The 24,137-nt window shown below is 52.2% G+C and overlaps 10 protein-coding genes and 2 non-coding genes across 12 annotated transcripts; 7 read left to right on the top strand and 5 right to left on the bottom strand.

Moving 5' to 3' along the window:
• Positions 1–15: 15 nt before the first annotated feature.
• Positions 16–1,652, top strand: BDW74DRAFT_54754 (ester cyclase). Its single transcript, XM_073733127.1, has 4 exons — positions 16–485; positions 536–987; positions 1,073–1,242; positions 1,320–1,652. The coding sequence occupies exons 1-4, from the start codon at positions 155–157 to the stop codon at positions 1,600–1,602; spliced, it is 1,236 nt and encodes a 411-aa protein (XP_073581669.1). The 5' UTR covers positions 16–154; the 3' UTR covers positions 1,603–1,652.
• A 923-nt stretch (positions 1,653–2,575) lies between these two features.
• BDW74DRAFT_54790 (uncharacterized protein) lies at positions 2,576–3,188 on the top strand. The gene has a single exon (XM_073733129.1). The coding sequence runs from the start codon at positions 2,747–2,749 to the stop codon at positions 3,140–3,142; it is 396 nt and encodes a 131-aa protein (XP_073581670.1). The 5' UTR covers positions 2,576–2,746; the 3' UTR covers positions 3,143–3,188.
• A 1,293-nt stretch (positions 3,189–4,481) lies between these two features.
• BDW74DRAFT_157149 (serine/threonine-protein kinase) lies at positions 4,482–6,981 on the top strand. The gene is made up of 5 exons (XM_073725091.1): positions 4,482–4,869; positions 5,175–5,226; positions 5,283–5,490; positions 5,549–5,705; positions 5,762–6,981. Exons 1-5 carry the CDS (start codon positions 4,863–4,865, stop codon positions 6,592–6,594), a joined length of 1,257 nt encoding a protein of 418 aa, XP_073581671.1. The 5' UTR covers positions 4,482–4,862; the 3' UTR covers positions 6,595–6,981.
• Positions 6,982–7,129: 148 nt separating this feature from the next.
• BDW74DRAFT_t156 lies at positions 7,130–7,211 on the bottom strand. The gene has a single exon. It is a non-coding gene; the product is annotated as a tRNA-Leu (tRNA).
• A 113-nt stretch (positions 7,212–7,324) lies between these two features.
• Positions 7,325–7,456, bottom strand: BDW74DRAFT_t155. The gene has a single exon. It is a non-coding gene; the product is annotated as a tRNA-Leu (tRNA).
• Positions 7,457–9,184: 1,728 nt separating this feature from the next.
• On the top strand, positions 9,185–10,764 carry BDW74DRAFT_157155 (ubiquitin-conjugating enzyme E2). Its single transcript, XM_073725092.1, has 4 exons — positions 9,185–9,499; positions 9,557–9,568; positions 9,656–9,806; positions 9,924–10,764. The coding sequence occupies exons 1-4, from the start codon at positions 9,473–9,475 to the stop codon at positions 10,295–10,297; spliced, it is 564 nt and encodes a 187-aa protein (XP_073581672.1). The 5' UTR covers positions 9,185–9,472; the 3' UTR covers positions 10,298–10,764.
• Positions 10,700–12,786, bottom strand: BDW74DRAFT_54850 (NADH-quinone oxidoreductase subunit D). The gene is made up of 3 exons (XM_073733130.1): positions 11,980–12,786; positions 11,194–11,914; positions 10,700–11,140 (listed from the first exon to the last, which is right to left on the bottom strand). Exons 1-3 carry the CDS (start codon positions 12,646–12,648, stop codon positions 11,103–11,105), a joined length of 1,428 nt encoding a protein of 475 aa, XP_073581673.1. The 5' UTR covers positions 12,649–12,786; the 3' UTR covers positions 10,700–11,102.
• Positions 12,787–13,039: 253 nt separating this feature from the next.
• BDW74DRAFT_169213 (DNA-directed RNA polymerase core subunit RPC40) lies at positions 13,040–14,258 on the top strand (the record flags this gene model as incomplete). Its single annotated transcript, XM_073726959.1, has 3 exons — positions 13,040–13,084; positions 13,133–13,237; positions 13,287–14,258. 3 exons carry the CDS (start codon positions 13,040–13,042, stop codon positions 14,256–14,258), a joined length of 1,122 nt encoding a protein of 373 aa, XP_073581674.1.
• A 108-nt stretch (positions 14,259–14,366) lies between these two features.
• On the bottom strand, positions 14,367–16,242 carry BDW74DRAFT_54854 (NEDD8-activating protein UBA3). The gene is made up of 7 exons (XM_073733131.1): positions 16,153–16,242; positions 15,963–16,091; positions 15,816–15,917; positions 15,757–15,762; positions 15,617–15,696; positions 15,275–15,571; positions 14,367–15,227 (listed from the first exon to the last, which is right to left on the bottom strand). The coding sequence occupies exons 2-7, from the start codon at positions 15,980–15,982 to the stop codon at positions 14,476–14,478; spliced, it is 1,257 nt and encodes a 418-aa protein (XP_073581675.1). The 5' UTR covers positions 15,983–16,091; positions 16,153–16,242; the 3' UTR covers positions 14,367–14,475.
• Positions 16,243–16,450: 208 nt separating this feature from the next.
• BDW74DRAFT_180246 (telomere length regulation TEL2 family protein) lies at positions 16,451–19,738 on the top strand (the record flags this gene model as incomplete). Its single annotated transcript, XM_073729692.1, has 6 exons — positions 16,451–17,315; positions 17,366–17,710; positions 17,764–17,850; positions 17,902–18,451; positions 18,499–19,212; positions 19,276–19,738. 6 exons carry the CDS (start codon positions 16,451–16,453, stop codon positions 19,736–19,738), a joined length of 3,024 nt encoding a protein of 1,007 aa, XP_073581676.1.
• Positions 19,739–19,826: 88 nt separating this feature from the next.
• Positions 19,827–22,246, bottom strand: BDW74DRAFT_157162 (Sec1 family protein). Its single transcript, XM_073725093.1, has 4 exons — positions 22,143–22,246; positions 21,887–22,082; positions 21,437–21,648; positions 19,827–21,386 (listed from the first exon to the last, which is right to left on the bottom strand). The coding sequence occupies exons 3-4, from the start codon at positions 21,632–21,634 to the stop codon at positions 19,905–19,907; spliced, it is 1,680 nt and encodes a 559-aa protein (XP_073581677.1). The 5' UTR covers positions 21,635–21,648; positions 21,887–22,082; positions 22,143–22,246; the 3' UTR covers positions 19,827–19,904.
• A 371-nt stretch (positions 22,247–22,617) lies between these two features.
• On the top strand, positions 22,618–23,974 carry BDW74DRAFT_180248 (putative plasma membrane SNARE protein (Sec9); the record flags this gene model as incomplete). The annotated part of the gene is made up of 2 exons (XM_073729693.1): positions 22,618–23,859; positions 23,915–23,974. 2 exons carry the CDS (start codon positions 22,618–22,620, stop codon positions 23,972–23,974), a joined length of 1,302 nt encoding a protein of 433 aa, XP_073581678.1.
• Between the last annotated feature and the right edge of the window lie 163 nt (positions 23,975–24,137).

Raw genomic sequence — 24,137 nt, forward strand, 5'->3', positions numbered from 1 at the left:
CGAGTCAGACCTCCTACGGTTACAATTGGGAATCGAGTGGATTGCTCGGCATACTCGGCGTGCGGAGTCCCCGTATTCGATACCTATAAGATTGACCCTTCCAACTACAACGACTCACCTTAACCACGACCTCGAAACAGACTCCTTATGAACCATGATCGACGCAAACATCGAATTCAAAATCCCTCTCCAGCCTCTTCCCGTCCCTACAGTTCACAAAATAGGGCCGGGCATCACCTTGCTTTCGCCGCTTTCTCGCCGAGGCTATGGCCCTGGTACGATTGTGCTAGTACCTGATAACGCACCTAGCCCGCTCCATTTAGAGAACGGTACCCCTAGTCCGTCGCTGAAATGGGCTGAAGAGAGCTATACAGTTATTGAGATTAGAGAGTCGGTGTTGAAGCGGGAGCCAGCTCTGGATCTTGCGTTGGAGAGTTTGAATGGGTTTGAGAAGTGTACACCCAAGAGCGTTGTTGGGCTAGTCGGTATAGATTCTCTCCTACCCTGTGATTATGTGTTAGCTAACATTGACAAGCTTACGGACCTACACTCTGGGGGAAAGTCCGATCTCTTCCGTCCCTGACGAAGATAACAGCGGCAGCTATATACGCCTCCGCATCAGACCCTCCATCAATAACAACTCCCATCCCAACAATCCAGCATCTCTCCGGCAACCCAACCACAACCACAGAGATCCCAGCACAAAGAGCCCCAGACACAAATACAGATAGAGAAACAAAACAATATACCTACCCAAATGCACCATCGCCCCTATTCGCCCTCCCCACAATGTCCGACTTCAACTACACCACAGAAGCCGTCTCGCACACGCGCAACCTCTCCTTCTTCAAAAAACACATGGGCGGCCCGTACTTCGACCTCGAAGCGATCTGGGACGAACACACGTACTTCGAGTTTGTTTTGCGCTCTGTGCCGCATACCATGAGCACGATGGTGCAGGAGCCGTATGTTAATCATATTCCGACGGTACGCCACATCTTATCTCAATAACAGAGGCCACGGGCTCGGTGGTCAAATGGACATCTGATGAGTTTGAGTTGACTCTGTGTAGATGACCGGCGGAATCGGCCGCGAAAACCTAACAGCCTTCTACCGCGAGCATTTCATCTTCGTCAACCCGCCCGATGCGCAAATGGAGCTTGTTAGTCGGACTGTTGGGATCGACCGTGTCGTTGACGAGAGTATTATGAGTATGACGCATGATCGGGAGATTGATTACCTGTGCGCCTCACCTCTATCAACTTTTACCCCCACCCCCACCTTACCTAGTGTTTGCTCACTGATAGAAAATCGTGTAGGCTCCCCGGCATCCCTGCCACAGGCGCCAAACTCGAAATCCCATTCACGGCCATCGTGAATATCCGCGGGGATCGGTTGTACCACGAGCATCTTATTTGGGATCAGGCGAGTGTGCTAAGGCAGGTGGGGATTTTGCCGGAGTACTTGCCTTTTCCTGCAAGTTCAGGGGGTGAGAGGAGTGGTGATAGAGGTAAGGTTAGGCTTCCTGTGGCAGGCGCTGATATTGCGGCGAAGACGCGAGATAAGAATGCTGTGGCGTCGAATGAGTTGCTTGGAGGTTAAGTATATCGTTGGTTGTCTGATCCTTTTGGAGTCTTGGGTGGTTCGAATAGCTGGATCCAATAGCCTGAGATGCATTTCTCCTACCTTACCTCCACCTCCATTAAGATGCAAGATGCAACGAGGTGCAGCATGGCGCCATGCATTGCACGCCTTCATATTTGGACCAAGCCTCCGTAGGTAGTAGAGCGACACTATATAAGCTGACCTGGGTCTCCATGTGAAGGGCCTGCGGCAGCTGACTCTTCCCAACATTCCACACAAGCCAAGTATCAAGCCTGCCCTGCCACCTTGTACGTCCTTTTCTCAAGTTTGTTACGAGAGAAGCACAATAGTAGCCTTGCATTTCGCGTAGACCTTCTGCTAGGACTTGACAGTCCAGATCGAGAATCGACCAACAATAGCAAACGATATATATTCACGGAAATAAGCTGGCCGAGATGTAATCAATCCTGTATCTCTCATTTGCAACTACCTCACCTTGACCTCTTGGGCTCAGCATCCCAATACCGTTCAATTCAGGGACTTCAGCTCATTGACTCAACGTATCACACGTTGTTCTTACAGAAGAAGAATATCTCTCCACCAAACTCTTCTGAGGGGGTGCACCTACAAGTCAATCCCGTCAGCTTATCCAGCCTGCTATTCTCAATCTCATAGGTGCAGCTGAGCACAACGTGCAGAATGGGTGTAACCAGCCTTATCGGGGCCGACTCTCCAGCCTTGAGGTGCAAGATTGCAGATCATTCATTGACGGGCTTGCCCGAAGAGCCAGGGTGGAAGATCATGCGCATTGCCCAATTTGCCTGACAACCCCGTTTAAAGGACCGCGTTCTAGCCAATCGCTTCAGCTTGAACAAGTTGGCGTTTGGCATCTGTCTCAACGGCGGTTTACGTGGTCGCATGTGTCATTTATTCCACTGACTGCTTGTTCAAGCAGCAAGATCTAAAGGCAGCCGAAAGTCTGCCAGAAAGAGTTAGGATACCGAATTCTGACATAGCAGGAGACGAGACAAGCCACTTTCCCTCTGCTGTAGCCGACTCCCTCTATTAGTTTTCAGTACCTTCTTAATCTCGATCTTGAAAAGCTGCCTCGCAACAGCTCTCCAGCCGTTCATTCGCATCTGCACGCACAAGTACCTGCAACATGGAACACCTTCCCACCCAAACAGACTCTCCTTCGTTGAAGATCCCGTACCTGGGCGGCAAACCCTTCGAAGCAGGAACAACAAGTTCCACCGAAGGAGCCCTGTACAATTTCAAGAGCTACTGGCAGCGTAGGGGCTTAGGCCGCGACCAACTATCGGGAGAACTATCATTCAAGGGCCTTCAGCCGCATGAGATCGTCCACGAACTCCAGACATGGCTCTATTTCGGAACGCTGATCTCCATCTTTGACATCGTGGAGATTCGTGTGCGGACTCGTGATTTCGTCGCCGCGTCACCGTCGCTATCGTCACGCGTGCGTGGGTTCTGGGGAAAGCTAGAGCAAGAGGAGAGGAGCGTCTGCACCATCGTCTTGCCTGCACTCGTTGCCAGATAGACGGCGCGCGAAGGTTTCTCGACCTCGTCGAGCCCCGGTCGACCGCCCGTTCGCGACGTCAACGATCCGAGAATAATGCGCGGAGAGAACATCAAAGTATGTTTGTCGGGCAAACGCGACGATGCCTGTTCAGGACACGGTGTCTGAATATCAACCTTCTCTTGCTGTTTGGGCATACAGCAGGCAGCAAAGGTGGTGTCTACGATGAGGGCACTTTAAAGATGAGCTTTTGGAATTGATATCCGGTCGGCTCTGGTCAATTGTCATGCATTAGGTTCTGCAGGTATACTGCCAATATAACTCCTTTGAGAGAGTTAGAAGGGGAAGACAAGATTCAATCAACCTTCAAGCTCCTATTAGACTCACAGTTTCTGTCCCTGTCCTCCCAGCAACTCCAGCATCGGCAACAGGAAGTCTAACCTCAATGCTTTCAACGCTTCCCCTTCCTGCTGGCGGTGCCTTAAATCAATCGCCAACTGCTTCCACACTCGCCTGATTATGAGATGCACAAAGCGCCGAAGGTATGGTCATTATAGCACCTCGTAGTCCTGCCGATGCCCTGAATATTGATCTCTCAAGGCATTGACTTTGTGTCCATAGCCCCTATGTCGCGGGTAGTCGGCTTCCCGGGGTCTATCCGATGCTTGGGTACGGTAAACGAGTACGAGAAGCCCTCTTGGGAAGCTCCGAAGCGCCCTCCCTTTTACCTTATTAAGTAATTCCTGCGTGCACCGACGCCGTTAGATGGCGATTTTGGCTCCAGATTTCAGCGGCCATGGTAATTGAGGCCTAAACGATTCGGCCGAGGTGGTTGTGGGTATACCGGTACGCTCCAAGCCGCCTTCAGCGGGTGATTCAATAGCGCGGTGAGTTTTCGAGCTGTCTAAATATAGTGTGGCCCTAATATATATGAGTCCCCTCGGGACTTATCATTGCCGTTAGAAAGTTGAGCTGTCAATTGCGGTAAACGTGTAGAATGAATAGATGCGCAAGAAGGCCCTGGTGTAGATGTGTAGTGCCGTAACCACGGAGGTGTCCCACAGGGCTGAAGAGGCGGAAATTGCGAGCCCCTGCGTCTGCCTCATCAATATGAGCACGATAAGGATGAAGCCCAGGGCTGAAATCGCAAGTCCAGCCAGACTAAATTTGGAAATTCGAAACGCGCGCTCGCTCCACTCAACGCTCCGATCGGTGGCTGTGCTGGGGCTGGACGGGCCAGACTGTGCTTCAGCTCTCAGGCACCAATCTCAGCTTTCTCGCCATTAATTCTTCCTCCTCTCCTATCTTCTTTTTTTTTGTCTTGCCAATCATCGCTTGTCTGCTGCTGGAAGGCAGAATCGGTAAGTGCCTGCTTGATTTCTTTTCAGAGAGATGTGCTTAGTTGAGGGGCTTCTTATATCACCGGCGTCGCTGAGCGGAATTCTGCGATCACGAGAATTATTCCCCCGCTTCCCCTGACCCTCCGTCTCAGTTTCGGTTGCTGGCGACGACTCCGAGACCCCGAGTCGTGACGTTGCGAGATATTCTTGGCCTATCGGTTCTAACATCTCAATCCCTATCAGTCAATTTCAACACGAGACTTTTATTCCGCTCCCCTTCGCTCGCTTCTCGTCCTCTTCCTACGTGCGGGGTTGTCCTTTAGCCTCACGTCCAGACCCCGCTGTCACCACCACCACCACCACCATCTCTCCCTTGACGACCACACTCCGACGCAGTCACCATGAGTTGTAAGTGTAACGTTTGCTTCTTATTCATTGGAGCTCGGCGACTCGACTCTACCTCAGCTCAATGCCACCAGTCACCCCGACAGCCTGGTCCTACGCATTCTGCCCCGCGTCCTGGCACCTCAGCCGCAGTCAGCCTCGCCGAAATACAGTCCTCGAGGCGGATGGGGTAGAGCCTCTAGCTCGAATATATTCGTCTGATAGTCATCTCCCTTGTCGTCATGGCAGCTGCCGCTCATAACTCCTCATTCACGTCGTTTCGGATATCTGTTTACCCCGGCCGTCTCGCTAACTCGAGGTTCTCACAGTCGCAAGTATGTTCAGTAAGCTGTCGGGGCAGCCCGAGAGCTACGAGAAAAAGTACGCCCGTCCCTCCGTCTTCGTCTCGCCAAGTACTGACCATTGTGCTCGTGCAGGTCACTGTATCGCTTTGGCAGAACCCTCGGTGCTGGAACATATGGTATTGTCCGCGAAGCGGATTGTTCAACGGGAAAGGTCGCGGTCAAGATTATCTTGAAGCGAAATGTCCGGGGCAACGAGCGCATGGTCTATGACGAACTGGACCTGCTGCAAAAACTGAACCACCCTCACATTGTGCACTTCGTCGATTGGTTTGAGTCCAAGGTGAGTTCTTGCCGTGGACACTTGATAAAGAGGGGCTCTCGTTAATGAATGGCCGTAGGACAAATTCTACATCGTCACTCAATTGGCCACAGGTGGTGAGCTGTTCGACAGAATCTGCGAGTACGGCAAGTTCACAGAGAAGGATGCTTCGCAGACTATCCGCCAAGTCCTTGACGCTGTCAACTACCTGCATCAACGGAATATCGTCCACCGAGGTTTGTCCCTGTCATAATATTGCTCTCGGCTAAAAGATGCTAATTGTTTCCACCAGACCTGAAACCCGAAAACCTTCTCTACCTCACCCGTGAACTCGACTCGCAACTAGTCCTCGCCGATTTCGGCATCGCCAAGATGCTCGACAACCCAGCCGAAGTCCTCACCAGCATGGCCGGATCCTTCGGGTACGCCGCCCCAGAGGTCATGCTCAAACAAGGGCACGGCAAAGCCGTCGACGTCTGGTCTCTCGGCGTGATCACCTACACCCTCCTCTGCGGCTACTCGCCCTTCCGCTCCGAGAACCTACCCGACCTGATTGAAGAGTGCCGCTCCGGTCGCGTTATCTTCCACGAGCGCTACTGGAAAGACGTCTCGAAAGACGCTAAGGACTTCATCCTCAGCCTACTCCAAGTCGAGCCCTCCAAGCGCCCCACCTCCGAAGAAGCCCTCAAGCACCCCTGGCTGACAGGCGAATCCGCCAGCGACCGCGACCTGCTGCCCGAGATCCGCGCATACATCGCGCGTTCCCGCCTCAAGCGCGGCATCGAGATCATCAAGCTCGCCAACCGCATCGAAGCCCTCAAGATGCAGGAAGAGGACGAGGAGGATATCCCCAGCGCCGTCGACGTCCAGCCCTCAGAGGTCTCCGGGAAGCCCGGCGTCTCGCCCTTCCCCGCTCTCTCGTCGGAAAGCGGCAATGCTGGGACACCCCCTGCTTCTGCTTCGTCGGCCGATGAGGAAGGCGCCGGCACCAAGAAGCGCAGCCTAAGCAAGATCGCGCGGGGCGCCATCTTCCGCGAGGTCGTGCTCGCCAAGGTGCGCGAGATGAAGGAGAACGAGGAGCGTGAGAAAGTCGAGCGCCAGGCCCGCGAGCGAGCCCAGTCATAATCCCCTTTCGTTCCGCTCAGATGTCTCCTTCTGAACAGACCCAACGGAGTATACGGTACTATCTAACTGGCGGCAATCGGCATTGATTGAGTATATTATATCCAAGATATATTGTTTTTCTCCCACTACTATTCCCACCTACACCCCATTGTCGAGACCCGACCTGGATCATCACATCACATCACATACATTCGAGTTCTGTGGCCCTGGCTTCTTCCTTTGTTCAAGTGATTCCCCTTTACTTTTTCGAATGACGGATATTTACTTCCAATTGAAATATGAAATGAAAATAGTTCTTCTTGGTTTCACTGCGGGTCTCTTGTGAACATGGTGCCGCGTGCTTGCGGCTTTCTCCGTAGTATAACCAACTAGAAGCATATACAACAGAAAAAAAAAAAAAAAAAAAAAAAAAAAAAAAAAAAAAAAAAAAAAAAAAAAAAAAAAAAAAAAAAAAAAAAAAAAAATAGAAAGGAGAGGAAAGAAAGGGGAAAAAATGTTTGCAGAACATTGTTATATCCAGTAAAAACCGTTCAGATGACAAGAGCGAGGTTCGAACTCGCGCTCCTTTCGGAACCGGGGCTTAAATCCGGCGCCTTAGACCACTCGGCCATCTTGCCTTCAAGGTGAAGAAGTTTTGAGAATTGTAGAATAGAACGCAAAGATCGCTGCTGCTCCCCGCTTTCCGCATGAAAACAACATGAGAAAACCAGCATGAAAATCCAAAAGAAAATGACAAGACAGGGATTCTGACCTGGTACATTCCTCTGTACTGCTAGGCCACACATAGCGACCACCCTTTTATTTAGGGAGAAGGGAAGGATATTCTTGAGAGCAGCGCCTTAGACCACTCGGCCATCTTGCCGTCTCGATTGATTTAATGGCGTTTATTCGTAAGCCATTTCTCTGTGTGCCCCTGCCCTGCAATGGGTAATGCCTCGAGGCTCGAATGCATGTTGCGCTTGTGGGGGGGGATGTTGGGCTGGGCTATTTTCGGGACTGGAGCGTACCGTAAGGCTTGAGGTTTTGTTCTTGGTCAGTTTGGGGTTTTTTTTTTTCTTCTTTTTTTTTTTGGTGCTGGAGGACTCCTCGTCGTGTCTTGTTGCTTCCGCGGCAAGTGGGCGTCCTCGTGTTTGAATACATACATATTCCTCCTCTGCGTATCGAGGGCGGCGAGACTAAGTGTACGGTGCGTGAACTACGTTCTGGAGCATTGATAAGCTGTCTCTGTCGACCGCTTATAGTAGAATCTATGGCACCGGTTAGCCAATCAACCAAAAAAACTGATGTGCTGCGAGGGGCCGAAGGAGAGTTCATCGGTTATGCTTGAGATCGGTCCAAGCTTCTCAAGGAAGGTGGTCAAGGTTGGAACAATTGGCGGAAGCTTAGACCTTGGGGAAGATGGAAAGGAATACTGGAGAAGGAGTTCGGTAGGTAACAGTCCATGCCTTTGCAGGATCATTCATCAAAGTCACCCAAGCATACTGCAGAGGTTCCCGTCCGAGGTCGTGGCTGGGTGCAGGCTTCCTAAGTGTTCCTAAAAGACTGCCCTGTAGCCCTGGCTCCGGTCCTGGCCTGGGTGCCTCTTATAAAATTGGTGACAGCTGAATAAGTGTTAGTAAATCCTTGTTGCGTCGGGTTTGGGGGAAGTTGGGGTCATATCTGTTTTGGTCATGATCTTTTTAGCAACAAAGTCATGAACAGTTGCACATTTTATTGCCCTCTCTGCGAGAGTAAATACAAACACACTGTAGACAGACATCCTCTAGATAACCGTCTTCAAAGCATCGTGTGAATGCTTTTGTCATGGAGTAAACACGGTAGGCAGTCACCATGTCACTGCCCAGAGTTTTGGTGTAGAAGAGAAGGTCTTCGGTCCTCTGCTGGAATCAAGTAGTAACAAGAGAAAGGAGACTGCCAAAGTGGTTGAGATCAGAAAGAGTGAGAGCAATAGTTAAGGCACTGGTTGTTGGACGGGAGGAGTTGGGTAAAATCAGAGGTGGTGGTGAATGACGATTCAACTTGGAAAAGGCTTCCACCACTTGATCCTTGCCAGGAGACAAGCACTGTTCTGTTGCCTTGATATTGCGTTGTGAGAGTCTTCAAGCACGTTATGTGCTTAGAGAGGATGGCTATCATCTTGGACTAATTATGCATATATCCAAGTCGTTGTTCACAGCTGATCTGATTGTTTTATCCACCCCAACACAGCCATGCCAATCTTTCACCATAGTATAGGCCAAAAATGCGTCTAATTGAGGCGTTTCGCACGAAGAGTTATGTCAGAAGCAAGCGGTATATAGTCACTCCAGGGTAGCGTCTCTGGGTGCCTGTGTTGCCGTGTTCGGGATCAATTTGGTGGTGGTCTGTAGCCATATAACGGGAAATGTGAGTGTAGAAGAGTAGCTATAAGTCCTCAATCTAGAATTGTTATCCTTGGCTTCTCAAAGGAATAAAGACCCTGGTCATTGAGTGTTGTCCAGCTGTATAGTACGAGCCCATCACGTGGGCCAATCAGAGGGGGTCTCCAGGTGACCTGATCAACGGCTCCGCTGCCTCAATCTGACAGCCTCCTCCGTCCTACGTCCCACTGCCTTTCCACCCCACCCGGCTTGCTCCTTCTCAACTTCCTGCTCTAGATCTCTCCTTCCATACATCATATTGATTCATTCTTCATCAATCAGACGTCTCACTTAGTCAACATCCATTCTCTGCGTCTACAGACTACGCTCGTTGCCGATCACCCCGCATCTCTTACCGTACCAGACGTCATCTCCTGCATCTTGCCCGCTGTCCGGACAACTTTTTACCTCCGCAGACACCGATCACCACCCAGAATCGAGCTACAGTTTCGACGACGGATAAAAGGCGCAAGGCCAGGATGTTCGCAAGCAAGCGACTGAGCAAGGTACGGACCTTGGCCCCGCCTTAGCCGAAAAGTGTCATGCTAATAAATGTCCTCAAGGAGCTCATCAAGGTACGCTACCTGCCTACACTTTCTCTTCCACCTCCCCGAACACCAAGACCGATTCCTTCAACCTATGTGCTGGCTAATACCTTCCAGATTAAAGAACAGCTCCCGCCCGGAATTACGCTCTACAAAGCCGACGACCTGCAGCAGTGGGAAATGGACATCCAAGTGCTAGACAACAACCCGCTCTACCTGGGCGAGACGTACAGGCTGCGCTTCACATTTAGCTCGAAGTACCCCATTGGTATAAATCACCTGCCTCCTTCATTCTCCCCTCCTTCTCTCCTGCTGCATTACATCCGCGGCCTATGCCGAATACACAATTTCTGGAGCATCTAGCTAACAAGCATGACCCTACCAGAACCTCCCGAAGTCCAATTCATAACAGAATCCCAATCGCAACCCCAACCTCCATCAAACCGTGCAGCCCCTCTACCAACAACCCTCCCACAACCTACCCCGCAACAACCGCCAAACCCAACAACGACCCCGAACACGAAACGCCCCATCCCCATCCACCCGCATATTTACAGCAACGGCATCATCTGCCTAGACCTCCTCAGTTCAGCGGGCTGGTCGCCCGTGCAAACAGTCGAGAGCGTCTGCATGAGCATACAGAGCATGCTAACGGCGAACTCGCGCAACGAGAGACCGCCCGGCGACAGCGAGTTCGTGTCGTATAATCGGCGTCGGCCCAGGGATATCAATTTCATGTATGATGACGATAACGTTTAGAGCTTGGTAATGGGACCGAATGGGACCGAATGGAATGGAATGGAATGGGCCACGGAACGGGAGGTTTTGGTTTCAGCATTTGGCATGGTGTGGTGCGGTGTGTTTCTGCTTTGCGTTGCTTTGCATGGGTTCAGGCGCATGTTTTCATCTCGTCGCTTTCTTTTTCTTGTTTTTTAAATCGCCATTCTTTTACTCCGCTTGGGGCTCTGCTTTGCTTCCCCGGTAACTCCACTAGCTTCTCCATCTCGTCCGGACATGGCTATGGTTGGTCTATATGTTCTTGCATTTGCTATCAACCATTTGCACTTGCGCGGGGTTACGGCTAGACACAGCGCAGTTGGCTTGTTGGCTTGGCTGAGGGCGTCCGATATCCATTCATGATTCCCAACTATGGCACTACAGCAGGCGTTCTCAGATTAGCATGCGCTTCCAGCTACAATTTACATACATACTACTAGAGATATCCAATCCGAAATTCAGTCGGTGTTCACTATACACAGGGTAAGGAAAAATAAGAGATAGGCGTAGAGGTAGAGGTAGAGGGTGGTAGATCGCAGAACGGAAACAAAAAGAAGCATATAGAATAAAATGGAATCTCAACGCCATAAAATGAACTGGTACAGACGGTGCTTGATCTCTCTCTCTCATCTATCATATCCCCGCATGTTCGCTATCCGCTATCCGCTATCAACCACCGGACCGGATAGCGGCGGAGTGGATCAATGGACTCTAGACCTTTTGTTTCATTGTTTATGAGGACTTTGCATTTTGTACAGAAGATAGAAAGGACTATCCATGTATGACTTTACCGGTCGACTTCACCGAACACAAGATCCATGGTACCTAGAGGATTATCAGCAACAGCGGAACATACAGTCGGGTATAAATGGCCTCACCAATGATAGCGACAGCATCTGCCAGAAGATGGCCGCGAGAGATCTGGTCGAAACCACCCAAGTGGGCAAATCCGGGCGCGCGGATCTTGCAGCGGTAGGGTCGCTCGCTGCCGTCGGAAACCAGGAACACACCCATCTCACCCTTAGGGGCCTCGATGGCGGAGTAGGTCTCTCCGGGGGGAACGGCGTAACCCTTGGTGAATAGGAGGAAGTGGTGGATGAGGGCCTCCATGTTCTCCTTCATGGCAGCACGGGGAGGGGGCATGATCTTGTAGTCCTCGACGCGGACGGGGCCAGCGGGCATCTGGTTCAGGCACTGGTGGATGATACGGAGGGACTGGCGGAACTCCTCCATACGGCAGAGGTAACGGTCGTAGCAGTCACCGTTGACACCGACGGGGACGTCGAACTCGACCTGGTCGTAGGCATCGTAGGGCTGGGACTTGCGGATATCCCATGGGACACCGGAACCACGGAGCATGACACCAGTGAAACTCATGTTGAGTGCATCGGCGGCGCTGACGACACCGACGCCCTGGGTTCTGGCCTTCCAGATACGGTTGTCTGTGAGCAGTTCTTCGGTTTCGTCGATGCGGTCACCGAACTGGGTGGCCCACTGGTAGATGTCGTCGAGGAGACCGAGGGGAAGATCCTGGGAGACACCACCGGGACGGACGTAGGCGGCGTGGAGACGGGCACCGGATACTCGCTCGTAGAATTCCTATCAGCAAAGCATATCATCAGCAAGCTGCAATCATACTGGGTCAGGTTGACTAGAAACCGTACCATAAGCTTCTCACGCTCTTCGAAACCCCACAAGAATGGCGTTAAGGCACCAACATCCATAGCGTGTGAAAGAACGGACATGAGGTGGTTCAGGACACGGGTGATTTCTCCAAACAGCGTACGGATGTACTTAGCCCGAATGGGAATGTCGACATTCAGGAGCTTCTCGACAGCCAGCGAGAAACATTGCTCGTTCGTCATCATAGAGACATAATCCAGACGGTCAAAGTAGGGCAGCGCCTGCATATATGACTTGTATTCAATCAACTTCTCGGTACCACGGTGGAGCAGGCCGACGTGGGGATCGGCGCGAACGATTTCCTCTCCATTGATTTCCAGAATCAATCGCAACACACCGTGAGCGGCAGGATGTTGAGGACCGAAGTTGACGGTGTAATGGCGAATTTTGCGGCCGACGCCCTCGGCCTCGGACTCCAGACCAGCGGGGAGCTCAGGTACTTCAGAGTCCTTGTTGGCGAAATGTGAGAAGGTCGGGTCGGTCGGGATCAGTCGAGTGGCCTGGTAGCTGGTAGACTCGGCCGCTCGGCGAGGCACTGACGTCGCAATTGACCGTGATCTGGGGACAAGGGTGCTGCGAGCAAAGCCGGAGGGGCGGAGGCACAGCTTTTTGGGGGCATTGCCCGCCAGGCGAGCAAAGGAAGCAGCCATTAGGGCGGCGTGGATGGGAGAGTTGAGAGGAGAGGCTGACTGTCCTCAGTCCGAACGCAATTGGTGGGGAGCTTCGTCGGAAGGGTTCGCTGTCCGGGTGACGCTCGGGAGGTTGCGATGAGATGCAATTTGGCCGGTCACGTGGTGGAGGAGCTGGTCATCAGCCCGCCTCTGGTTGGTCTCTAGTCCCATCTATTCTGCCCCAATGCTAAGACCACCACTAGCAGCAACTTGCACCCGCCTCAAGCCTCTCACTAGCAAAAAGAGTTTAGGGTCGGACAGTATAGTGACTTGTCCTCTCCGCCCGCAGCCCGCAAAAATATTGCCGGTCTGTCTCAAGAACTTTTTGATTTCTTCGTTTTATAGTCCAGAGCGGGCATTCATAATCAAAATGGCTCCCCTAGTCCCATCGCACGAGGAACTTGAACGCAGACGTGTATGATGCCATTTCTCGACGTCTAAACTGTTACCTAACGATTCCCAGATGATCGACGTCAATGCAGAGACGGTCACCAACATTCCCTCCACAGATTTCCCAGGTCACTGGCCCGGCGAATCACACGAATGGTCTGTCGATAGGTTCCGAGATGTATGCTCCATCGCCTCTCCGCTAGCATTCCCTTTCTAATCCCATGCAGGGCTTCCGAGTCGAATTCCACCAGAACAAGCAGTTCGAGGCTTCCTTCTCCCTGATCGGCCTCGATGCCTCTATCGCGAACGCATTCCGTCGCATCGTCATGGCCGAAGTGCCTACCCTCGCTATCGAATGGGTCTACGTTCACAACAACACCTCGGTCATCCAAGATGAAGTCCTCGCGCAACGACTAGGTCTTATCCCCCTCCAGGGCTCAGTCGAAGGCCTCAACTGGATGCAATGGTACAACAAGGGCAGTGAGGACGAACCCGGCAGCGGAAGCGACCCGGCAGACTACAACACCGTCGTTCTGCGCCTCGACGTTGAGTGCACGAAGAACCCGAATGCGGCGCGCGACGAAACAGACCCCCGCAAACTGTACAAGAACGCACACGTCTACGCCAAGGACATCGTCTTCCACCCCGTCGGTCGCCAGGAACAGTTCTTCAGCGACGAAGGCGCCATTCGAGCGGTCCACCCCGACATTCTCGTTGCCAAGCTCCGCCCAGGCCAGAAGATCGAGATGGAAATGCACTGTATCAAGGGCATTGGAGCAGACCACGCCAAGTTCTCCCCTGTAGCGACCGCGACCTACCGTTTGATGCCGGACATCAAGATTCTGCGTCCTATTATCGGAGACGATGCAAAGAAGTTCGCCAAGTGCTTCCCCAAGGGAGTCATCGGTCTCGAGTCGATTACCGCCGAGGACGAGCGAGAGAACGCCGAGTACCGTGGTCACCGCGGCGAGCAGAAGGCTGTTGTCCGCGACGCCTTCAACGACACAGTTAGCAGGGAATGCTTGAGGCACGAGGAGTTCCAGGGTAAGGTCAAGCTGGGCCGGTTCCGCGATCACTTCATTTTCAACATCGAAAGCACGGGGCAGTTTGATAGCGACGTCCTGTTCCTGGAGAGTGTCAAGGTACTGAAGCTGAAATGTGCTCGGTGGAAGAGGGGCTTGACGGACCTCATGCGCTAGTTGAATCCTTCCGTATATTTAAAGCATTACCCGGCGTTGGTTGTTGTTTCTTGCTTGCTGTACCTTTGCGATAAAAGTGGGCCAATACCTTCTTTATATGACTGGGAGTCTGGATCAGGATGAAAGATATAAAAAAAAGCTGGTTTAGAAATCTCTCAAAGATCTAGTCATTATCATCATTCTCTCGTAACGCCGTTCTACCTCCCATCGCGAACGCTCAACCGAAGATCAGCTGGAACCGGAAATCAATCGTGTATGCCGGGTCGCTGACGGCAACCTCCTGCCCGCTCGTGACAAGGTCGCGAAGCTTCAGGTTCAGGTTCGCCCGCGTCTGCTCTTCCAGCTGGGGCGGAAAGCGCTGGTAAAGGGTCTTCTCCTCTGTTCTCAGACTCGGCTTCTTCAGCTGTGCTTCGGGTCGCTCGCCAAGGGTTTCGATGAACTCCTCCAATGTCGCGTCTGGGTTCACGGTTATCTTGCGCGCGAGGTTACCGCAGACAGGGCAGTCCGGCTTCTTCTCCGCTTCGAAGGTGTAGGTGTAGACGCCTTCCTCTCCGGCGTACATCATGTAGTTCTCCAAGAAGGGGTTGCAGGAAGTCGCGATTTTCAGCGCTTCTGATGTCGTAGCGGCTGCGATTACTGCGTTTGTCGATGCGATGGCTGGGATGATGTTCTTCACCACGCCTTGCGTCATCTGGAAGGTTACTCCGGGGATATTGAATTCTTTGGCTCTTTCTAGCGCGGCGTTGTAGACCCAGCCGATGTGCTCCATGTCATCGCTGTCGAATGGGTCGTCCTTGCGCTTATCCTGCCAAGCGATTTGGTGTGCCCACTCAATGCAGTGCTGAGGTTGGCGCGGGATGGTGGCGATGGTGCAGAGCGGTACGGCGGGCCGGGGAGCATGCATATCGAGTTGACACTCGATGCATGATGAGAGGGTTGGTAGAATTACACGCGCCTGGCCCTTGAATCCTGTGATATGTGAGATCTTTATCGTGCAACTCTGGCAGAGAACTCACCTTCTGTTCCGCCGTCGATTAGAGGCTTCAGGCTTTCTGGATTGTCCATATCAACCATTCCCACTAATGTCGAGTTGATCCATCGTCGAGCTTCGATGCTGTCGAGGCCGCAGACAACAATCTTGAACTGCATGTAGTAATCTTCATCCTTATCCTGGATCTTGCCAACAAAAGGTGTGATCTTGACGCCTTTTACTCGCCTCTCAACGAAGGCAGCGGCAACCTCTGCTTTTGGTTTGCCAATGTCAGACTGGCGGAATAGAAATTGTCGGTTCAAGTTGGAGATGTCAATAGTGTCTACCCAGAATTAGTCGCAGTCTTCGGCCACTATGGAGGACTTACCCATGTCAATAACGTGAATATCCTTGAAGCCCGACAGGGCAAGGTTCTTTAAGATCTCACATCCCAGCCCTCCAGCTCCACTTTAAATAATACAGAGTCAGAAGATTTTGTTAAAGTGCAATGGAGCAAAGCTCACTTACATCACCCTAGGAACTGTTAGTAGTGTCTCCAGGCTCAATAGACAGGATTGGATACATACAAAATCTTGGATTCCTCCAAAGACTTTATGGTCTCTTCTCCAGGAACCCAGTCCGGGTCGGAGTAAGGACCCAACTTTGACAGTGCTTTGTAGAGATATTTCCTGCGAGGCGTGAGTAGGTACTAATGAGTGGCTGGATGGACTCACCATTGATCCCCCGCTCCCATGATTGCCAGCTGACCCACCACACGAATCCAAGTTCAGTTGTATCCTTCCTCTGGAGTATTGCTCAAGAGAGATAGTAAGGTGTTTTTTCTCTAAGAATATACGTAAGGGCTGTTGAGAAATGCGAGGTTGGTGAACTTGCATCGCCGTTGTTGACTGACGGACCACTTACAAAGCAGCTTCCACGTGACCAAGCCTCTGCGTCTGCGAGGATTTGCAGAACTATCCCATTATACAACGCCGTTATAGATCAGGATGCTCTCATCCCTTCAATATTTCAATGTAGATGGGGGCATTTGTTAACTTTCTCCATGTTCCCTCAAAATGTATCTTTGCGACGTCATCTTACTGCGCGTACAAGCATAACTATTTGCTGACTAACTCTATATTTGTGCGCATAAAGATTCTTCCACCACAGGAATTCCAGTGGCTCTCTCTTATACAAACGCCAATAATGAGCGCTTCTGAAGATGGACGGGCTTATCACCGAGATAAAAACAGTACGCCATGACCAGGCGCCAGCTCTCACGGTCCGAGAGGAGAACCCCAATGGCTCCCGCTTAAAAGCAAAAGAGGTTACGTCAACCGCTGAGTCCAGTGCAGGCTCATGGTCCCCAGCTCATCTTCTGGCGACATTGAAATCGAAACCCAACCAGGAGGAACTTGCCCCTGTTATATTTGCTCTGGATCCTCTCAAGAAGGGTACCCCGGCACCTCCTATTGATATCAGGGTCCCAAGCCCAGTATCGGCTCAACTCCTCAATGCTCTTGTTACCATCACTATTCCCGATCATTGGGAGTCCATCAAGGCAGGACCTAAAGGTTCAGCTAGCGGCAACCCCAAACTTCGAGCTGCACTCCTGAGATGTCTCAGCAGTGTTCCAGGCATCAGTTGCTTGGTGACGCAGCTGCGATCACTTATAGCTCAGTCACGGGCATCTTCCCAGCAGGCAGACGCATCCGGGAGTGGACTTCGAATCCGGAACATCCTTGAAGTTATCTCATCTCTACTAGAACCTACTAGTTTTGTTTGGCGTTTACATGATGATATCGATGCTGTCTACAGAAATGCTACACAAAAGCAAGTGGCGTGGAAAGAGCTAGTCTCCCATCTTGCAGCTGGCAGGGTTCTCTCGGTATCAGCAGAGGCCATCTCACTCGCTGGCGGCTCCGATCTTCCCACGAAGACTTCTTGGATCGGAACGGGCTCCCAGTATGCCTCATGGCTGGGAGTCAATATTTCTCATATGGCCTCTAAGCTTAGTGCTGGTGATGAAGAGCAATGGAAGGAAGTTGCTCATCTCTTGGGGAGAGCGCTAAGTCTCGGATACAACGGTATGTGTGACCTACTATCGGTTACGTCCTCATGTTAACATGTTTCTTAGAGCCGTTGGTGAGAGAGATATATTCCAAACTTCTCATTGAACAAACTCTCTCGGAACTATACACAGCACTCTTCGACCATCTTCGGTGGACTGAGCAACTGGCTTTGCTGAATACAATTCTCCGTGATATCGAGAAAAAGCACTTCCCTATGGAAGATTTCAGTGGAAGCAACATGGACTTGGACCAACCAGTCGATAGCGTCGCGGCTCTATGTTCAGTTCTGATATCGAAACGGTCTAATATAGAAAGCCAACTCGTCGATTGGCTTTCCAAAGGCCAAGGCAGTTCCATACAAACGGTGGCACTAAGGAGAGCCTTGGTTGTCAATCTGGCTCGCCGGAAAGGTAGCGCCTGTCTGTCAGAATCCTTCAGAAGCTGTTGCTGACCTGAATTGCAGATCTAATAGCAGCTCTACTTGTCAAAAGTCTTGAGCAGTCGGCGGATAAGATCTTCATCCAACATGCTCCCATGAGAAGCCAAGAAGGTTTGCTCCACGCGTTTTCGCCATCGGCAGCCGGCCGCTAACATCGTATAGCAAACTCCCAGGTTATTCTCCTTGCTGCAGGTTATCTTCAGCGCCTTGACCCAGGTGAAATGAAGAACATTGGGCATACGGGCGTCTTCCTTAACGCTGTTTCCAATCGCTTAGCAGCCGCTTCTACACGGGCCCGCTTCCTAGGAATGATAGTCGGCACTGCAATCTCGCAACTCATTGAAGAGCCTGGAAAGGCAATGAAATTCGACCTGGAAGAGATGGAGAGCGACGAGGCTACGTGGTACTTGAAGCTTGTCAAAACTGACGACAAAGTTGGGTCTTTAGAATCACTCAAAGTCCTCAAGGATACATCGAAGGAATCTACAGGGCTAGCAACCAGGAGCAAGATTGGGCCACGTGCTTCTCGTCCCATGACGGAACCCAACCCGGCTACGGCGAGGATCGTAGCGATTGAAGAGATAGACGACTCAGACGAGGAAGATGACGATGAGGATGATGATTTGATCCCCTACGAGAAGCCCGATGAAGATCCGGACGACGAGGACGACGACCCTACACTGATAGAGCGCAATAAACCAACAGCCCCAGTGTAAGCGCTCCAATTCGCAAGGCCTGACAAGTACTAACCGCCGATAGGTACATCCGCGACCTCATAATCTACCTTCGAGACACAGAGAACCTAGACCGATATGAAGTAGGTCTTACAACAGCTCCAGGGCTAATCAGACGCAAGACCGGCTTTGGCACAGAACTCGCAGAACATACCGAGGAACTAGCCCTCATTCTCGTCGGACTACAAGAGCAATCCAAGTTCCCGAAATTCCACGAGCTCCGTCTCCAAAGCATGACCGCCCTTATCGTGTCCCAGCCCTTGAAGATGGCCCGCTGGTTTGCCGCTGTATTCTTCGACGGCGACTTGTCTCAAACGCAGCGGTCCGCGGTTCTCACTGCCCTAGGTCTCAGCGCCAGAGAAATCGGTGGAGTCGGGGCAGACGATGCAAAAGCCATGGGTCTCCCGGCCCTACCGGACTCATCGTTCCCTTCAAAACGACTCCCTGCGAAACTCGAGGCGCTCTACGCCACTGACGAGTCTCCTATCGCAACCATTACGCGGGGAATCGAGCAAGCCTCACTCCAACCACTCGCCGCAGACGCAGCAGATTCGCTATCTGGCCCGAACGCGCTCAAGGTCCGCACATTCTCGTCCCGCATGGAAGTCGAGAAAAGACGCCAGCAGCGCGAGGCGCACCGCCAGAAATCTACCGTGAAAGACCTCTACAAGGTCCTCGCCGAGGGCTTCTTCTACCCCTTGTCCGGGCGCTTCGAGATCATGATGCTGCAGTTCACGTCGTAAGGAACCCTCAACTAACATTTTCCAAAAATGTCCAGCTAACAAACTGATTTCACCTACAGTTCAACCGCCCCCTCCCACAACCCCTTCTTCGTCCCCCACTTACTCACCCTCTTCATCCAAACCCTAACCATCGTCCTCGCGACATCAGGCCCACACACGCCCTTTCTCCCCACACTCACATACCAAACCCTGACATTCCTGCTCTCGCTGCACGCGCGCCCTCTAGCGTCCGAGCCTACGATTCTCTCCGCGCTGCTATCGCTCTTCCTTGCGGTTGTTGATATGAACGTTGAGTTTGGGACGGCTGGGGAGGAGAGACTCTTTACTGAGTTCGCGACGCAGATTATGGAGTTGAGGGAGTGGGTTGGGGAGATCTTTGACCGGACGCCCGCGACGAGGGACGAGAGTGATCCGCGCGAGAGGGTGAGGACGTTGGCGGCAGGGGTTATGATTAAGCTTGGGGAGGTCATGGAGAGGTATCAGGGGCGGTTGATGGGGGTTAATTCGGGGTTTAGGTATTGATATTGGGAGGCGGGCCGTTGTTAGGATTGGGTATGAGGCTACTTTGGCAGATTTGATGTCTCTCTGTTTTGCCTACGTAAGACGATTGTACCAAGCGCTATGGCATGTATCATGAGTGCCATGAAATTCTGTAACGGTTCTAGGAGGATTATACATTGATCTTATTTCAAGCCTCAGCCAACGTAAAGCTCCCCTTCTCAATCGCTGCCTCCATCATCCGATCCCCGTTGATAACGCCCGTTGTACAAATCACAATATTCCGCCTAGGCGCCTCCTGCGCCGCAATAAACCGCAAGGCCGCGATCTCCGTGAATGTGATGCCACCAAGGAAGAACACATACACGGTCTTAGTAGCAGTGTTACCGCTCAGAGTCTGCCGCGCACGAACCGCCTTATCATCACCTTTCTGGACGATGCTGAATGTCGACCCGCGCGCACTTTTAACCACGTCTTCAAACCCAAGCCAGCCCGGAGATGCAATGTTGGCATGTACGGCCGGGCCACCCTTCATAAGGGACATGACGTATGATTTCTGCAAGACGCACTGGACAAGGCGAACGCTGAGAGGGGCAAACCCGCTGTAGACGTAGGCTATATCCTCAGGTTCCTTTTCGCTGACTTCTTCGACGACCAGGCGCAGATTCTTCCGGAGATAGGTGTAGTTGGTTTTGGACCCTGTTTGCGTGCCCGTACCTGGGATCAGCATTGTGGTGGCGGATGAACGGGGCTGGAGGAGCTCCATTTTCTCCAACGCGCTGAATGTCAGCAGGTGTTGGTGTCCGTATGCTTGGATGGCCTGGCGCTTGAAGTTCTCCAGGTCCTTGGGTCGCAGACCCCCAGACATACAGGATTCCAGACAAAGTAGGCGGAGCACTGTCTTAAGTGGTACATCGCGGGCAATCAGCTCTTCGATGAGAGGATGTTGGTAGGTTGGGTCAGCGCCTGCAGCGTCGTTTTGCTGCACTTCCAGGACTTTGCGGAAAGTGTCTGAGCGGGTGTTTCTCATGATCTCCTCGGCGAGGTTCGTGTGTACCCTCAAGCTTTGATGCTCGAGCTGGTATGTGGGTAACTTGGTCACAAAATCACGAAGTTCGTTGGTGGTTTTCGCCATGTGACGGCTCTCATAGTCTGTCTCCAAGCGACGTGCGACCTTATTCAGAATATCACCGACAATTGCGAAGTTTGCATCTCGTAATTGATTGAACAACTGATCCGACGCGTCCAGCTGGATCTTCCGCTTTTGGCCTTGCTTGGCCTGCTGCGAAGCTTTGGAAGATTCCTGAGCTTGAGAAGTTGAACTAGCCCCTGCGATTGACGTGTCAATGTCCGCCTGGTTGTGTTTAATTCCTACAAGCTCGTCGATAAGCCCCTCATATGTGAGCTGGGTAAGCAGGGGGGTGCCGAAATCCACCTCTCTGTCAATAATTATCAGGCTCTCGATGCTCGCGCTGGGCAGAAGTCCCCGTGACGACAGTCCTGTTAGCCCAGAGCTTTCCTCGGCGTCAAGCTCCTTTCTCATCCGCAGGAGAAGATCAGCGAGTCGCCGAGCATGATCCCCTTTGCCTACTATCCGAGGGAAATAGCCATGTCTTTGTTGGATGTCCATGAGAGCCTTCGCAGAGTGGAAGACACACCCAGGGTCTTTGTGCTATACAAACGGGTTAGTATTGTTCGTTTCGGCAGCAAAAAAGGTCTCACCAGGTATAAGTCAGAGAAGGAGTCGTCCAATTCTAGAGACAGAATATCTTGCTCCAGAGGGAAGAAGTAGAGAGGCAGCTCCGCAATATTCACATCGCCTATAATTCCCGTGCTTTCGAGGATGTTATTGCTTACAAGGGTCCGCCTTGGGACCCAGAAGATAGAGAATTCATGGTCTATACTGCTGTTGCGTTGCATTCTTTGGATCTGTTCTATAAGAATGTCAGCTCACTCTGATGGCGCCCATTCGATTAACACAGAGAAAGAGGGCCTATGGATGAGCTGCTAAACAAAACTTCCATGTAGGGAGTTTGACTGATTACGTAGAGTTGGAAGAAGTCTGCGTAATTTAACTGCTCCCAGGAAACACCGTGGCAATAAATAGCACGTTTTACAGCATTTGAACAAGACTTATAGCTTGTGAAGTACTAGATGAATGACATAACGTACCTGCCACTGCCCGCACCTGGCGGATCTTTTCGGCGTATGCCAGGAATACCACATTGCGCTGGGAAGAGTCTATGTTTCCATTCTCGAGCAGAAACACGCGGTCTACGCCGTACTCCTGGAGCTGCGAGAACTTGACAAAGAGCCCAACAGGCCCAGCAAGACCCTGGCTAATCACCAGGTTCTTCTTTCCACGGACCTACATAGTGGTAATGCATCAGCCTAGATGTCCAAAAATAGCGGCAAGCAGAAGCCTTACTCACGCCTTCGAGGAGGTTCAGCAGGTCCCTGCGGGCCTTGTCCTTAGAATAGTCGGCATCAGACCCAGGAAACGGCGCCATGGCTACCGTAAGGACGAGTTGCTGGAAGCATGGGGAGTGGAACAGTTGACGTTGACTGCGGCGTTGAATTGAGGCTTGGAAGGGTCCAGCCACCCCGCTAGCCGCTTCCGGAATGGCGGGCTCCGGCGGCGTCTGTACTGATACGGTCATTACCCGCTGATGCCCAAGATCGCAGCGTAGATAGTGCGTACCAATATTACATAGCTGCCTTTGTGTCTCAGGAGGTCTGGAGACACTTTTGCCGCTGCTCCCCTGACATTTGACAGCTTTCTTTCCCCCCCTTCTGTCTTTCTTTTTGCGATTCCCAGTCAATAGGCACTCTCTGTGGATCATCTTTATCAATCCTTATTCAAAGTTCGAACCCTTATCTACCAACCATTCAGCTACTGCGTCATGAAGCGGTTCGGCCTCAAAAAGTCGTCTGACGCCGGCGACGACGATTCCTCCACTCGCCGCGCCCTTTTCGGCTCAAGATCGAAGAACAAGAGCCCTGCCGCTGAAGCGAACCCTTACGCCAAACCTATCCCTGCCGACCCCTACACGAGAGCGAAAGCCCAATATGGTGTAGCACCCCCACCTCCGGGTGTCGACCTCGGCGGCCCTCCCAGTTACCCAGCGGGCAACGCAATCCCTGGCGACAACAAGTCTCAAATTCCTGCCGACAACAAATCCCAAGGGTACGCACCGAACGCATACGGTAACCAGGGCGGATATGGTGCGAGTCGATACGGTGGCGGCGCGGGCGCTGCTGCTACTTCACGATACGGTGCTGGTGGTTACGGCGGATTAGGCAGCGCTGACCCCAGTGGCCCCGCGGTCGGCGACGACAACAGGGCTGCTCTCTTCGGAGGTGCTAGCGAGAGAGCTGCGGCCCAGCCGGTCAACGCACCACCTCCGTACTCCGAGGGGCAGCCTGGCCAGGCCGCCGGTGGCGGCTACGGGGCCGGCGGCAACTCGTATAGTAACGCGACTTTCCAGGAACGGCACCTCACAGCGGAAGAAGAGGAGGAGCAAGAAATCCAGTCTATCAAGCAGGATATCCGAATGATGAAGCAGAGCGATGTCGCAGCCACTCGAAATGCTCTCCGCATTGCCGCACAAGCCGAGGAAACGTCCCGAGAGACGCTCGCTCGCCTTGGTGCCCAGGGTGAATACATCCACAACACAGAGAAGAACCTCGATGTCGCTGGTGTGGAGGGTCGCATCGCAGATGAAAAGGCCCGGGAGCTGAAGACGTTGAACAAGAGCATGTTTGCCGTGCATGTGTCGAACCCGTTTACTAGTGCCCAGCGGAAGAGAGACCGCGACCAACGAGTCATGGACAATCACCGACAAGTGCGCGATGCTCAAGCCGGGACTAGGAGCGAGGCCTTCAAGACCAACCAACGCATGGAACAGACCTTCCGGGAAATCGAGCGGGAAGACAGGAAGACCAACAAGCCGTACAAGGCGTCTGTAACCGAGCGTGCCAAGTACCAATTCGAGGCAGACAGTGAGGATGAAGCGATGGAGGATGAGATTGAACAGAACCTGAACTTGATTGCTGGCGCGACAGGTCGACTGAATCTTCTGGCTAAGGCGACGGGTCGCGAGCTGGACGAACAGAACAGGCACTTGGAACGTATTATGGGCAAGGTATGGAATATCTTCTCAGATTCCTATAATTCACTTGAAGCTAACAGCTTTTCAGAGCGAGAACGTCGACGATCAGCTTGCCATGAACCGCGCCAGGCTCGACCGCATTCGCTAAGCTTATTCGTTAATTGTTGTAAGACTGCCCGGTGCGGTTTTTTATGTAAACATCCATCATTTTTGACCTCAGGCGTTCTGGGCATATCTTTTGGCTTGCTTCTATTGTGGTCTTCTGACATCATCGAGAAGTCTAATATATCTGTGAATAGACCACTTCTCGT

This window comes from Aspergillus multicolor (assembly GCF_047715735.1).
Source record: "Aspergillus multicolor strain CBS 133.54 unplaced genomic scaffold BDW74scaffold_21, whole genome shotgun sequence".
NCBI lineage: Eukaryota > Fungi > Ascomycota > Eurotiomycetes > Eurotiales > Aspergillaceae > Aspergillus > Aspergillus multicolor.

What these genes read in the sequence shown, in the direction of transcription:
- BDW74DRAFT_54754 (XM_073733127.1), top strand. Translation starts at nt 155, where the DNA reads ATGATCGACGCAAACATCGAATTCAAAATCCCTCTCCAGCCTCTTCCC. An exon ending in ATGTTAATCATATTCCGACG is followed by an intron (nt 988 to 1,072) that starts GTACGCCACATC and finishes GACTCTGTGTAG; the next exon opens with ATGACCGGCGGAATCGGCCG. An exon ending in GATCGGGAGATTGATTACCT is followed by an intron (nt 1,243 to 1,319) that starts GTGCGCCTCACC and finishes AAAATCGTGTAG; the next exon opens with GCTCCCCGGCATCCCTGCCA.
- BDW74DRAFT_54790 (XM_073733129.1), top strand. Translation starts at nt 2,747, where the DNA reads ATGGAACACCTTCCCACCCAAACAGACTCTCCTTCGTTGAAGATCCCG.
- BDW74DRAFT_157149 (XM_073725091.1), top strand. An exon ending in CCCGAGAGCTACGAGAAAAA is followed by an intron (nt 5,227 to 5,282) that starts GTACGCCCGTCC and finishes GTGCTCGTGCAG; the next exon opens with GTCACTGTATCGCTTTGGCA. An exon ending in ACGGAATATCGTCCACCGAG is followed by an intron (nt 5,706 to 5,761) that starts GTTTGTCCCTGT and finishes TGTTTCCACCAG; the next exon opens with ACCTGAAACCCGAAAACCTT.
- BDW74DRAFT_157155 (XM_073725092.1), top strand. Translation starts at nt 9,473, where the DNA reads ATGTTCGCAAGCAAGCGACTGAGCAAG. An exon ending in TAGCTCGAAGTACCCCATTG is followed by an intron (nt 9,807 to 9,923) that starts GTATAAATCACC and finishes TGACCCTACCAG; the next exon opens with AACCTCCCGAAGTCCAATTC.
- BDW74DRAFT_54850 (XM_073733130.1), bottom strand. Translation starts at nt 12,648, where the DNA reads ATGGCTGCTTCCTTTGCTCGCCTGGCGGGCAATGCCCCCAAAAAGCTG. An exon ending in AAGAGCGTGAGAAGCTTATG is followed by an intron (nt 11,915 to 11,979) that starts GTACGGTTTCTA and finishes CTTTGCTGATAG; the next exon opens with GAATTCTACGAGCGAGTATC. An exon ending in AGATGCTGTCGCTATCATTG is followed by an intron (nt 11,141 to 11,193) that starts GTGAGGCCATTT and finishes ATAATCCTCTAG; the next exon opens with GTACCATGGATCTTGTGTTC.
- BDW74DRAFT_54854 (XM_073733131.1), bottom strand. Translation starts at nt 15,982, where the DNA reads ATGGGAGCGGGGGATCAATG. An exon ending in ATGGGAGCGGGGGATCAATG is followed by an intron (nt 15,918 to 15,962) that starts GTGAGTCCATCC and finishes CACGCCTCGCAG; the next exon opens with GAAATATCTCTACAAAGCAC. An exon ending in AATCGACGGCGGAACAGAAG is followed by an intron (nt 15,228 to 15,274) that starts GTGAGTTCTCTG and finishes CACATATCACAG; the next exon opens with GATTCAAGGGCCAGGCGCGT.
- BDW74DRAFT_157162 (XM_073725093.1), bottom strand. Translation starts at nt 21,634, where the DNA reads ATGCAACGCAACAGCAGTATAGACCATGAATTCTCTATCTTCTGGGTC. An exon ending in CCTTCTCTGACTTATACCTG is followed by an intron (nt 21,387 to 21,436) that starts GTGAGACCTTTT and finishes CCGTTTGTATAG; the next exon opens with CACAAAGACCCTGGGTGTGT.